The 13,558-nt window shown below is 38.2% G+C and overlaps 1 protein-coding gene across 2 annotated transcripts; it reads left to right on the top strand.

The window, feature by feature from the left end:
- The first annotated feature begins 3,514 nt into the window (after window positions 1-3,514).
- On the top strand, window positions 3,515-11,920 carry LOC111947535 (volume-regulated anion channel subunit LRRC8E). Of its 2 annotated transcripts, none has more exons than XM_023955725.2 (3): window positions 3,515-3,639; window positions 4,294-4,454; window positions 8,176-11,920. In XM_023955725.2, the coding sequence occupies exons 2-3, from the start codon at window positions 4,317-4,319 to the stop codon at window positions 10,462-10,464; spliced, it is 2,427 nt and encodes an 808-aa protein (XP_023811493.1). In that variant the 5' UTR covers window positions 3,515-3,639; window positions 4,294-4,316; the 3' UTR covers window positions 10,465-11,920. The 2 variants fall into 2 exon arrangements, with proteins under 2 accessions (XP_023811493.1, XP_078801856.1); XM_078945730.1 differs by having other exon boundaries at window positions 3,547-3,639; window positions 4,269-4,454.
- The last annotated feature ends 1,638 nt before the right edge of the window (window positions 11,921-13,558 follow it).

Raw genomic sequence — 13,558 nt, 5'->3', positions numbered from 1 at the left:
TTGGCAATTAATCTTTGACTTAGGCAAATATTAAATGTGGGATTTTCCATTTGATTAGAGTAAAAACAAGTGTACAATTTTTAAGAACAGTTTCTTTCAATCCAGTTAAATTAATTTTGATGCATTATTAAAATAAATTCAATGTTCTTTTGTTCTTAGACCAGATTGAGAATTTTAAGCTTTTTAAAAAAAAATTTAGCTACAAAATACTAAGTCAAAATCAAGCATCAGCGGTCTTTCAATTCAAAAAAAAATTGGAAAATTTGTTGTGAGTTGATGATTCACAACGTTGGAACAATAAAAAGTAAGCAATTAAAACGTATCACCTTGCTCAGCTTTATAATCTAACATAAGTTTATTTTCTTGCTTGTAGATCCCCTGGCGTTTACTTTGAACAATTGATGTACAGTTTATTGTTCCTTGTTCTTTTGCCGTATGTTACAACAGAGTTTTAGGGCAAGTTTACAAAAAAAAATTTTTTTTAAATTACGACTTTTATCTCGTAATATTACGAGATAAAACTCGTAAATTTACGAGTTTATATGTAATGAATTTATGACTTAAAATCTCGTAAATTTACGAGAAAAAAATCATTGATTAAAGAGGAAACACCAAAGTTTTCCGTTCATTGGAGCCTAGCTAGAAGATGAAATATGTGGAGCCTTTTGTGAAGCTTTATTTCCGGATTATTATATGTTTAAAACAGAGATTCTGAACCTTTGGCGACTCAAAATCAGATTATTGTCAGTAGAGGCGGCTTTCCGGGGTTCAGTGTCTGTAAAGCGGAGTTTCATATGTAAAATTAGGAGCTCAGAGACACGTTTGGGTGTAGAGGACCGCTGCAGCCTTTATTTTCCTTTTTATAAACATTTTTTTTTTCTTTTTTTATTGAATAATTGCAACATACAGAACCACAAAATGAAAAATTAACAACAATTACACTTCTGAATACAGACTAAACGTGTTACATTCTTAGAAAGATTCTAAATATTAGCAACACATACAAAAAATAAAAAAAAATAAAACTAAATATAGAAAAAAAAAATAATAAATAAATAAATAGATAAAATAAAAAGAGAAAATGCGAGAGTAAACTTATGTTATCATTCCAAAAGATTTACAAATGTTAATTGTTTTGTTAGCTTTTGTATTTTTTGAAGCTGAAATCAAGTTTAAATATTGCTGCAGTTCCAGTTTGAACACAAAGAAATCAGGTTTTTTATTAGAAAATTTGCTTTTGTGAATGTGAAATTTAGCCATAAATAATAACATGTTTATGCAAAAGAAAGCATCTCGATCTTTGACCCCTTTTTATCCACATACCCTGAAGTTCATTTGTCTCATTACGTCATGAACTTGTCATCAGAACACCAATGCGGAAGTAAACAGTGTCACATATGCCTCCTCCTCCAGATAAAATGTCCCGTTTCAACATAAAACAACAAAGATGAATGAAAATAGTCTGTTATCTTAGCATTAGAACGGTGAAAAGCCAAAAAGGGCTCCTCCTCAGACGGAAGCATCACAAAGATGTAGAGATCTTGTCTTTGGAGGAAGAAATGATTCAGATGAACAGCTGCAGGGATACCGATGGCTTCTGAGGACCTCAGGGGCCGGCCTCCTGTTGATTCCCAGAGTCAGAACTAAACAAGGGGAATCAGCGTTTCAATATTCTGCAGCAAAAATCTGGAACAGCCTCCCTGAAGTCGTAAGACAGGCCTCTTCTGTGTTCATGTTCAAATCTAGACTTAAAACATTTCTGTTTAGCCGTGTATATGACTGAAAGGTCCTATCTGCACTTTTCTTTCCTTTCCTTCCTTAATTTTTAAATCAATTTTCAATTTTTTTTTCTTTTCTTTTAAAGTAAATTTTATGTTGATTATTTCTATGATGTATTGTGATTTTAATGCATTTTTCTGTTTTGTGAAGCACCTTGAATTACTTTGTGTACGAATTGTGCTATACAAATAAACTTGCCTTGCCTTCATTGGGCTGCAGAGATCCTGGAAACCACCCATCATTAAATAAAACATTAATAAATTTTAAATCAAACTAATGAGCTTCCAAACCTTTGGAACGTTACCAATAAACATTCAGCTCACCTGATCAACTAAGTTTATTCGGTCTGCTCTGCTGCTGCGCGGCGTTCACTTGCTGCTCTGTATGCTCTCTTCGACTTTAATCTCGTAAATTTACAGGGTTTTTTCTCATAAATTTATGACTTAAAATCTCATAAATTTACGAGTTTTTCTCATAAAGTAACGATTTATAATCTCGTAATTTTACTTTTACTTTTTTTTGGTGGCCCTAAAACTCTGTCGTAGTATGTCACCTTTGTTCTGAATCAATAAAAAAAAACAATAAAATAAAATAATTTAACCGACAGAAAAAAAAAGAAATGATGGACAAGCTGGTGGACAAACAGATGTGTGTGCGTTCACACAGGCACATATGCAAATGAATACATATATCTTTTCTAGTCAAATTTCACTAGTAACAACCACTTAGTTGACATTTTAACATTAGCTTAGTTTTTTTATAGTACTCATTTTAGATCTTTATCCAAACAATTCCAAAGTTTTGTCCCAAAAACAGAAGGACATTTTCTTTTTGCATTAATTCATGACATAAAATAATTATATTCGTCCTCTCTTCTTTTAAAAAATGACTGCAATCTTTTGGGCAAACTACTAAATGTATACAAAATGTTAACATCTGCACACTATATTTTTAAATTGTGCACTTGTAAATTCACAAAATATGGCTTTATTTAAGGCTGTAATTGCTCCTTTTTTTGTTTATTTATCAGATCAATATTTGTTTTGTATATGTTTCCCTCAATTTCATTACGGGAATGAATAAATGGTAGAATTAATGTTGCACTTGGAATATGCAAGCATTTTTACTGTGTTCTTTTGATATTTTTGGCAATATATCTATAGCTTTAGATATTTATCTTTTTTATATATTCATCATGTGGTTTCCAAATAAGTTGGTGGTCAATGACATATACCACTAATGTCATTATTGACTCAATAATTATTCAGGAATTTAGTTTTAACTTTCCCTTTCTATCTTATCAAAATAAGGTTTTGTCATTACATGTTGTCGTAACCTTTAATGACCACCAGATGGTGCTACAGTTTCAGTTAGTGTTGCCGGCAATGGTGTGTATAGAAATTAAAGGACCTGTTATTGTAGCTTAATGAAAAAGACAAATGAAGCAAAAGCATAAAAGTTTTCTTTGAAAACTTCATCCTCCTTTTAAATCTTAATTTTTTACGGATTACTGACCTTTGGTATTCAATTGAAAGTAGAAATTATTACAAACATGTAACAGAAAATGACTTAATTGAGTAACATTTTGATTTCCTTTTTTAAAGTACGAGCATTAGTGTTTTAATAAGAAGGGGAAAAAAACTCTTTGTGCAAGTTGTGTATCTAAATGGCTTCATGGGTTGCTGAGCTCGGCAACATGCAAAGAGGTCCTGGTGGGAGTACTCTGAAATTCACATCCGGATGTTTGGACTCACTTTGTTTTCCTTCACTCCGGTGATTTCCTCTGAGCAGACGAAGCTGCCCTGAGTGACTGACTGACTATCTGACTGACTGACCCCCGCGGAGTCTGCCCAGACGCAGGTAAGCGCGGAACTCACCTGACCCCCGCCGCTGCACGAACGATCTGTGATCACCTGATACCTCATTAAAAACGATTCGGTAAAGGACACGTGTTACGTAGAAAAGTATTTTTAAAGTCTGTCCATCCGTGTTGTTTGGAGGCTAAAAAGTGACTTTTATCTTTTTGCTTTTTTTAAATAATCCTTTTTTTTGTGATTTTGGCTTTGTTAAAAAACAATTATTTTAAAGCTTTAAACAATAAAATCCAAAGATGTTTCACGTTGTTACCTGACTCGTTTTTCTACTTGATTCATTTGTCCGAAGCAGAAACTCCTGTGTCACCGACCAGAGGCGCTCCAAGATTTTGTAGGAGCGGGGTGTCCACAGCCTTTTTAAAAGGTCCACCCTTCATCCTCATTTTTAAATAAAAAAATTAAACAACAGTTAAAGGTAAAAATATAAAGTAAAAATGTGTCATATGTCACTCCACAAAATCAAATAAGCTGCTTCTCAATGGACATAATTGTAGCTGAAATTAGATAAGCTAAACCCTAACCAGAACTTCTCTGTTTTCCAGAGTAGGTATTTTTTTAGAACGCACCCCTAGCTACCACAAACATACTGAGTAACATCTACTATAATGTTAGTAGATCTTTTTCTTTTTTCTAATTACAGAATCAGTGTGAAGAAGGAGCACGATGATCCCAGTGGCAGAACTCAAGAGCTTCTCCGAGCAGAACACACAGTTTCGGGTGCTCAAGCCGTGGTGGGATGTCTTCTCCGAGTACCTGTGCGTCACCATGCTTATGATTGGAGTCTTCGGATGCACCCTGCATGTAAGACATCTCAGACTTTCAAGATAAAAGAATTCTAATCTTACTATCAAAAGCCTGCTATCATCTTGTTGACATTCCTGCCCTTTAGATCAGTGTTTTTCAACCTTTTTTGAGCCACGGCACACTTTAACCTTGACAAAAATCCCGCGGCACACCAGCATCCCAAAAAAAAAAAAAGCAGAAACTCATAGACTGTATTGATCTACAGCCCCCCCCCCCCCCCCCCCCCCCCCGGCAATCTGACGTGCATTTTTGTGATAATTGTGGCAGAAAAAGCAGGAAGTTGCAGATGTTTTTTTCTAAAAGATGTAATAAAATTTAAGTTACATACAAACTGTATGTTCGTTGTGTTTTCAAGACGTGTAACAAGGACGACTCATTGTACGCTGAGGCGCTGTCCCTTTCAAGCCAATGCATCATGGGAGATGTAGTGCGAAAACTGCGAAAAAACGGCAGAAAGACTAGCGTCTCTGAGCTTCATGGTTTTGTTCACTTGTTCCACGGTCTGATACCGGGTTCTGTGGAAAGCTACACCGCTAAATACGAGCTTTGGCTGGTGTTTTTGTTGGAACTGAGAGAGTTATGAGCTAAATTGGAACAAGGAAGTGAAGATTTCAAACACTTCTGATTGGTCAGACTGATGACATGTGATTAAGCCTTCAAGAATGATTGGTGGAGTCGTGGAGACAGTAAAAGCTGCGGGACTTTTCAGAAAACAGTTATAGCTGCAGCTAAATCGCGTTACTGTCATTCTTATCAAAATGTCTTTAATAGAATCAAATAAACACAAAGAAAAAAGTATTTTATGATCTTTTATATTCCTAACTACTCAGTGTTTTATCAGGACCTGTTTGGATGAACAAAGAGCTGATTTCCTGGAGATGGGAAATGTTTTTAGATCAGTTATTGAGGGCAATTTCCCACGGCACACTTGACCATCTCCCACGGCACACTAGTGTGCCGCGGCACACTGGTTGATAAAACACTGCTTTAGATGATTACAAAGCGATATCTACTCCGAAATGAATCCGTTTTTATACTTTACCTTTAAAATTATTGCAAATTTAGACATTTAATATAAAAAGGCCTGTTTAGGTGATGCTAATTCCCCTTGTGACAAAAATGAAAAGCTTCCATGTTTTCCATCAGTTGTAAAATAAAAAAGAAATTAAGAGAGCTTTCACCAAAGTCAACAAAAATCAACTTTTTTATTCATTTATTATCATCTGAAACAAAAATCCACAATCAGTGGAAAAAAGGTTTCTCCTGTCATGATCCATATTTACTACCAAACACTGATGGTTTGAAAGGAAACGAGGGAAGATGTGTCAGATAAGAGTTAGCACTAATATGAGACTTGTATGTATTAAAAGCAAATGTTAAGCCCCTCCCCAGGCACTGTTGACCTGTTTATAATGCAGATACTTGTGACCAAAACAAACCTCATGTGGAGGACAGTAAACCATGACCTTAAAGCCTGAGGGTGGGAGTTTGGGTCACACAGGCATAGCCTCTTTTAAGTCCAGAACTTCTCAAAGTTGTTAAATCTACAAAAAAAACTATAGACGTTTTTAAATATTCATACATTTTGGTTCAGTTTGCACTTAATTCTGATGACACAGAAAGCAAAGTCATTGACCTAAAATGCTTTAAGTGGTTTTATTCTTGAAACTGTTTTAGCCATTTTAAGATGTAAAAAGTTTTCAAACAAAATATACCGACACTATTTAAGCTTTAGCATTGTAAACCAGTTCAGTTTATTATTTAAAAATATTAGCAATTATTTTATTGTCTATTTTAACAAAAATAAATCTGTTCTTTGCAATCTTTGCAATTCTTGCAATCAAATGGTAAAACTCAGTTAAAGAAAACAACATAAAATACATCATATAAAAAGAAAGAAAGGAAGGTTTACATAAAACATAAATGTAAAGATTTGGCTGTATATAAAATACAATACTTTAATAAAGGGGCCTTTTTAAAGCAAAATAAAAAGTCATCTGAGGACACGGAGGAGGGGATTTATAGGGTGATGAGTACAGCTTTCAAGGAAAATGCCAAGTAGAAGATAACTTACAGATAAAAAAGTCATTATGGTTTTCTTGACCTATTTCCTACAGAAAAAAAACCCTGGGTTACAGGTTAATAAGCAGTCACTAAGATGCATGAAAACTGATTGGTTAATTATGACACCAATAACTAACAGACTAAAAGTTACCTCTGCTGCATCAAACTTGCAATTTTCTTGTGTACTGCAAAACTTTTACTTCTTTGTATTTTTCCTTGAGCACAAAAGGTAATCAAGCACATAAAATGCATTTAGTTCTGTACTGACTAAATGTTTACAGCAGCAAAGGTGAGAAAACCTGAAGTCAGTGGTTACCTAATCCAGCTCCTGAACTAGCCCCGTTTCTTGACATCATTCATAATGAGCTGCACCTTTGCACACACCATCACTAATGAAGGTCATAGTTGTAAACAGTGGGAGAAAGATTAGGCAGAAATACTCCCAGAGAAAATAGACCTGCAACAAGTATATAGCTATATCCAAATTCCCTCTCTAAGCCCCAGAAAATTACATTTTTTAAGACTACCCTGGATTTGAACAGAACTCGGACACTCTACATTTTTTAATAGGCAATTAAAATGTCACACATTTGCCAAAGTGAAAATCCAATAAATATGAACATCAAACCACTTTGTTTAGATCATAAAAACTTTAAAATCCGTTTTGAAATGGCCAATTGTTTAAACGCAATCCATAGTGGTCTATATTCACCAATCTTATCAGCGTTGATGCACACTAGTTCTTTGAAGAGACTTTAGAAAATTTCCAGGACACTGAAATTTGGAATTGTAGATTTTGATTATCCGACAAAATGGAAAACGCCGTATACACTGTATTGAGCAGTGAGGGAATTTGGACATAACCAGTGGCTCCTTATGTAGCAATTATCAACCCTCTTTAGGAACCAAAGCACTTTGCCGTAACAATCCTATCCTGCACAGATTTATACACTATTAAGGGCAGGGCTGCCATGCGCCGTCACCAAGAGCGATGTGTAAGACGCATTGACCCCGACCCCTCTACCTCTGCAACATGGCCATCCCTCATTAGTGCCTTAACTACCGGTATGTTCAGTAAAAAAGACTGAAATTGGAGGGCCCCTCCCTAAAAATCATTGCTGTTCTGCATGAAAGTTTGGTTTTGCTTTTAACCATTAAACAACTGAGCTTCAGCTCCGGCTCTTCTGCCTAACAATGGTGCCAGTGTTTAACCACCAGGAGCAGTGGGAGGTTTAGTGTCTTGCGCAAGGACACAATGACACATGGGTGGGTAAGGCAGTAACTGAGCCTGCGATCTTCTGATCAGAATATCAAAAGATTGATTGTCACACCTCTGCACCATTGCCACCCTTCTGCATCAGGGCAATATGTTGCATATCTTCCTTTCTTCCTATTAATCTCTTGGAATTACATTGAGAGCATCAACGATCGAACAGTTCCCATGATTCAAAGAGCGTGGTTATTTGCTGTCATTAACAGCAGCTCCGGTGTTAAAGGGTTAAGAACATCAATAATAACAAATGTGCAAGAGTTCTTTTATGTGGTGTTAGCTCTTTTCTCCAAGCACCATAACAATGTGGTTCTTAAACAGATCAAATGTATCATCACTTTTCCAGCATTGCATCATTTTATTGCATTTGTCCTTTTTGTACAGCTCACTCAGGAGAACATCTCCTGTCTGCCTAGCCACTTCACCAGCCCGACCCCCGAGGTCATCGACTGCAGCCACGTCCGCAACTACAGGGACAATGAGACGTCACAGAGCACACCAGTCAGACCAGCCAACCCCATCATTACAGAGGTGTTTGGACGCAAGAACAACCTGGACATTCACCAGTACATCTTTGTCAACTTTTATTGCTACGAACGCTCTGTCCACTGGTTTGCAAAGTACTTCCCTTACCTTGTTGTGATCCACACCCTGATCTTCATGGTGGCGAGCAGCTTTTGGTTCAAGTTCCCTGGTACATCTTCTAAAATTGACCTATTTGTCAACATTCTGGGGAAGTGCTTTGACTCGCCATGGACCACAAGGGCAATCAGTGAAGTTTCTGAGGAACGAGGAGAAGAGAATTTGGTTATTTTGAGAAATAACACCATGTCAAAAGATTTTGGAGAGCGACGAGTGAATGAAGAGGAGAATGTAGGGCTTCTTCGTTCTGCTTCCGTCAAGTCTAACCCTGACAAGAAGGTCTCGGATTCTCAGTCTCCTGCTTCTGTCTTGGACAAGAAAGAAGGAGAGCAGGCCAAAGCTCTTTTTGAAAAGGTGAAGAAGTTTCGCACTCATGTGGAGGAGGCAGACATTTTGTATCACATGTATGTTCTGCAGACATCACTAAAAGTTCTGAAGTTCCTTGTCATCATCATTTACACTGCAGTGCTAGTACCAAACATTGAAATTGTCGTGCGATGCCACGTTCCTCCTGAGCTGACTGGATTTGATATCTATTGCTGCAACCACAACAAAGCCCACCTCTTCTCCAAACTTGCCTACGCCTATATCTGCTTTGTGGGAGTGTATGGCCTTATGTGCATCTACACCCTTTACTGGCTGTTTCATCGACCACTGAGGGAGTATTCCTTCGATCATGTCAGATTTGAGACTGGCATTAATGACATACCAGATGTAAAAAATGATTTTGCGTTTCTCTTCCACCTTGTGGACCAGTATGATGCTCTTTATCCCAAAAGGTTTGCTGTTTTTCTCTCGGAAGTCAGCGAGAGCCGCCTCCACCAGCTCAACCTAAACCATCAGTGGACGACCAAAAAACTGCGTACCCGCCTCGCCAAAAACTCCAGCAACAACACAGAGCTTCACCTGTCAAGGCTTCCTGGGCTTCCCGACACCGTCTTTGAACTTCCTGAAGTCCAGTCCCTGAAACTAGAGCAAATTAGTAACATCACTATCCCAGTAAGTGTGACAAAGCTGGAGCTCTTGCAGGAACTATCGCTGATCTACTGCACTGCAAAGCTCCAACAGTCTGCCTTGAACCACTTCAGAGGCCATTTGAAGATTCTACATCTGACTTTTGAGAGCTCAGAGGAGATCCCTTTGTGGATCTACACCCTTCAGAGTCTGGAAGAGTTGTATCTATCTGGCCCTTTAACCAACGAAGTTTCCAAGAGTCCATCTCTGGAATCACTGCGAGAACTCCGAGCTCTGAGAGTCCTCTATCTGCGCTCCAATCTCCGAAAGATTCCCCCCAGTGTTGGGGATGTTGCTTCAAAGTTACAGAAGCTGTGCATCCACAACGAGGGCTTCAAGATCCAGGCCTTTAGTGGCTTGAAGAAGCTCAGCACCCTGGTGTCTTTGGAGTTAGTGGCCTGTGATCTTGAACGCATCCCAAGTGCTGTCTTTAGCCTCAGCAACCTTGAAGAGCTGGACCTGAAGGAAAACAAACTGAACACTGTGGAAGAGATTCTGAGCCTACAGCACTGCCGGCGCCTAGTGACGCTCCGACTGTGGCACAACAAAATTACCTACATTCCAGATCACATCAGTAAGTTGCGCGCCTTAGAGACTCTCGACCTCAGCTGGAACAAGCTACAAAATCTGCCCTCTCAGCTCTTTTACTGCACTAAGCTGAGGCATCTCGATGTCTCCCACAACGAGCTCACCTGTTTGCCCCCCAAGGTGAACATCCTTCAGGGTCTTCAGTTCTTCTCTGCTGCCTTTAACTCCCTGGAATCACTCCCGGAGGAGCTGTTCTCCTGCAAAAAATTAAAAACACTCAATCTTGGCAACAACCGCTTATCGTATCTCAGCCACAGAGTGGCCAACCTTCCCCAGCTGGTCCGACTAGATGTCAAAGGGAACCGCCTGGAGTCTTTACCTGTGGAGATTGGGGACTGTCCACTGCTTAAATCCAGTGGGTTGATGGCTGAGGACAGTTTGTTGGATCAGCTGCCCTCAGACCTACGAGACAAGCTGACTGAAGGATGAGAGTGTGGAGACGAGGACGTTACTGACTCTTCTCAGAAGAAGATGTATGTCCAGAAACTGCACGAGTGTTTCCTCAGGGAAGCCCAGGATTACCTGAAATACAGACAGAAAAAGAGTAACTATAAGAGAACCTGGAAGAAACTTTGTGTTATCCAAGGATTTGAGAGAGTTCAAGAAAAAAACTTCAGGTGTTTTTGCAGATATTATATTTTTTCATTTAGTGTCACTGGTGCAGATGAACGAAATGGGTAATGTTTTCTTTTACAGCACATTTCTTGCAGGGTATTTAAGTGGTTATTTCATGGTACCTTTGTAGTAACCACTTACGTGGTACTTGATGTGCAATAAGGTAGTGCTATATGGTTCATACTTACCTGGTGCTTACTGGGTATTTAAGATGTACTCATTGGGTCTTTACATGGTACCTACTGGGTACTTACACTTTGAGTTAATAGTCCCTTGTTGTACTTATCACATGTGAGGACAGGGTAAGTACAAACAAAGTATCTTGAATATGTTTTAAACTTACTATGTTTTAAGGATTTTCCATGTGTAATAAGATAGTAAGTAAACCAAAACTATCTTAGAAATATCCTGAAAAGAGTGACCAGAATTCATTTACTTACTTAGTAGGTTTATGTGTGTTTAATGGTACTTATCATATGTAAAAAGGTAGATATTTTATTTGGTACTTTATAGTGTTTTTCATGGTTATTACCATTAATAAGAAGAGGGTAAGTACACAGAAAGTACCGCTTAATGTATGTTAAATTTACGAGTTGTTATAGTGTGTTTTGTGGTACTCACAATTTGTAAGGAGAGAGTAGCGACACACTAATTACCACTTCACTACCCTGTAAGTTCTGTACTGTAAACGAAAGTGTTACTTAATGTTCTACATATGAAGGATTAGCAACTCTGGCTTGGATTAGTGTGGGGACAAAACATGGAGTCAACACTACACAAACAGAGCAGCAAGCTAACGTTGGCCACAATCATCCAGGGCTTTGCGTTGTTTTTTGGGGGGAGATTTGTGTGCTGTCATGTTGAACAGGCTAATTCAGCCTGAGGAGGAGCATCCAGCTCTGCATTGGCTCATGTTGCTCCCTTTCAGGTTCAGAACAAACAGAAAAGGTCTGTTGGTTGTCTGATAAAAGCTCTCTGTTCAGACTCACGGAGAAAGGACTAAAGTTTTACTTTTGTAGACATAGAAAAAAACCCAATTAATTTTTTTTTTTTTTACTTTTAAGTAAAATGTAAACTTTTTGCGAAATACCATTGACAAATCATTATATTGTTTCGATAACACTAGAAAAACTGGTTAAATGAACTTTTTTATCAGTTTGTAGACTTGTTTCTCAAAAAATTTGACAAACTAACTGAAAGTCAAATGGCTTCAAGATAACTCCTGTAATTACTTATTGTAGTGCAATAAACTTTTGATATTGTAGAAGTCTCTCAAGTCTCGCAAAGATTTATCAATTTTTTTGTGTTTTTGTCTTAGTGATGCTTTGGGATAGCAGCAGATCTCCTGGGATGAAGCTTAAACATTCAAGCCTGAACTTCTGCACAGTCATGTTTGTGCTTGCAGTGTAGGAAGCAGCTGAAAAGCATCCGGCTGTATATTAAACCTCAGTTCAGCTCAATCTTTTATAGTTAGAAGAGACTGGGGACAGTTTAAAAAAGAGAATGGAAAGACCAAGGCGTTAGTCAATCATTGGCTCTTCTTCTCCTTGCAGTCAGTGTGGCAGCCGAGTGTGTCACCGGCGTTAACCAAAACAAATATGGCTGCAACTGAGGTAAAGGCTTTGCAGTAAAGAAATAGCATGAATTTGAGGTGGTCGGGATGACAGAGGTCACCTATTCAGGTGAAATTGGGAGCAGCTCCTCTACAGTAGACCTACAATATAAGCATTTAGAGGATCAGACCTTTACCTTCGTTGGCTGCAAGTGTTTATTGTTCAGATTCTTCATGCAGGGATTTATTACAATCAGTCAATCATAAGATGACCAGTTAAGAATTTACCTTAACTTGCTGTTTTGAATCCAAATGTTTTATTTTATCAAGCTCAGTGGCCGTGTGTCCACCCTGGGACTGCAAGGCTGTGAGTTCAAATCCAGGCCGAGTCATGCCAAAGATTCTAAAAATGGGTCCCAATGCCTTCCTGCTTGACTCTCAGCATTAAGGGGTTGGATTGGGGGTTAAACCAACAATTCCTGCTGTTTTCTTTCAGGGGGTGGGTCAAATGTGAAGAATTACATGCAGTTTCCCTAAGGATCTATAAAGCATCATTCTGCATTGGTCTTTACATTGAGTTTTTTTTTTTTTAGAAATTTCAATTTTATAAAATCAGTGTTGATACGGACAAAAACATTTACGATGGGGTTATTTTTTTGCCAGCCTAGACGTTAATCTTATTTGGTCATTTTTAACCTTTGACCTTGCGGTAAGGAACTATAAAAAAGAATGACTAAGCAGTCACAGGTCTGCCCAACCCCAAACTCGCCAGCCACTGCCCTGATTGTTTTCTGCCCCGCTTGCTGCTGATTACAGATGACACACCTGTGTCTTAACCTCAAGAATCAGGTTTGGGTGGGTAAATAAGGGTTTTAGACAAAAAGACAACCTACATTTACCGAACACCTTAGAAATATTGTGTCACTCAGAATGAATTTTTGCTTCAGAACACAAATGTTTCATATGTGTATGAGTCAGGTGGGTGTGGACGTGTCATTACTCACACATCTCAGCATGTTTCTTTCAACCGTTTGGTGAACGCCCACTTGTCCTTCTTTTGTTATATGTTCACGCAGATCATGATATGACATGCCATGTCACTGGGGTAAGGGGGACGGACCCATTTTTTTTTTTTTTACCATGTATCCGCCCACCTCTTTCAACTGAGCCTACCTGGGGGCTTTTGTTAATCTCCATACTTCCAGAACAAACTAACCAAAACAGCATTTATTGGGCAAGGATTTACTCAGCTGACACTCCCCACAGAGAAGTCTCGGAGCTCTATCTAGTGCCTGATTTTAAAGCTGAATTTTCTTTTTTTTTTACTTTTTCAATTTTGTGAAAAGAAAAACATCA

This window comes from Oryzias latipes, chromosome 1 (genome assembly GCF_053564925.1).
Source record: "Oryzias latipes strain Hd-rR chromosome 1, Olatipes_Hd-rR_3.1".
NCBI lineage: Eukaryota > Metazoa > Chordata > Actinopteri > Beloniformes > Adrianichthyidae > Oryzias > Oryzias latipes.
Note: the sequence above shows the minus strand (reverse complement) of the source record. Positions and strands in the feature narration are given on the sequence as shown.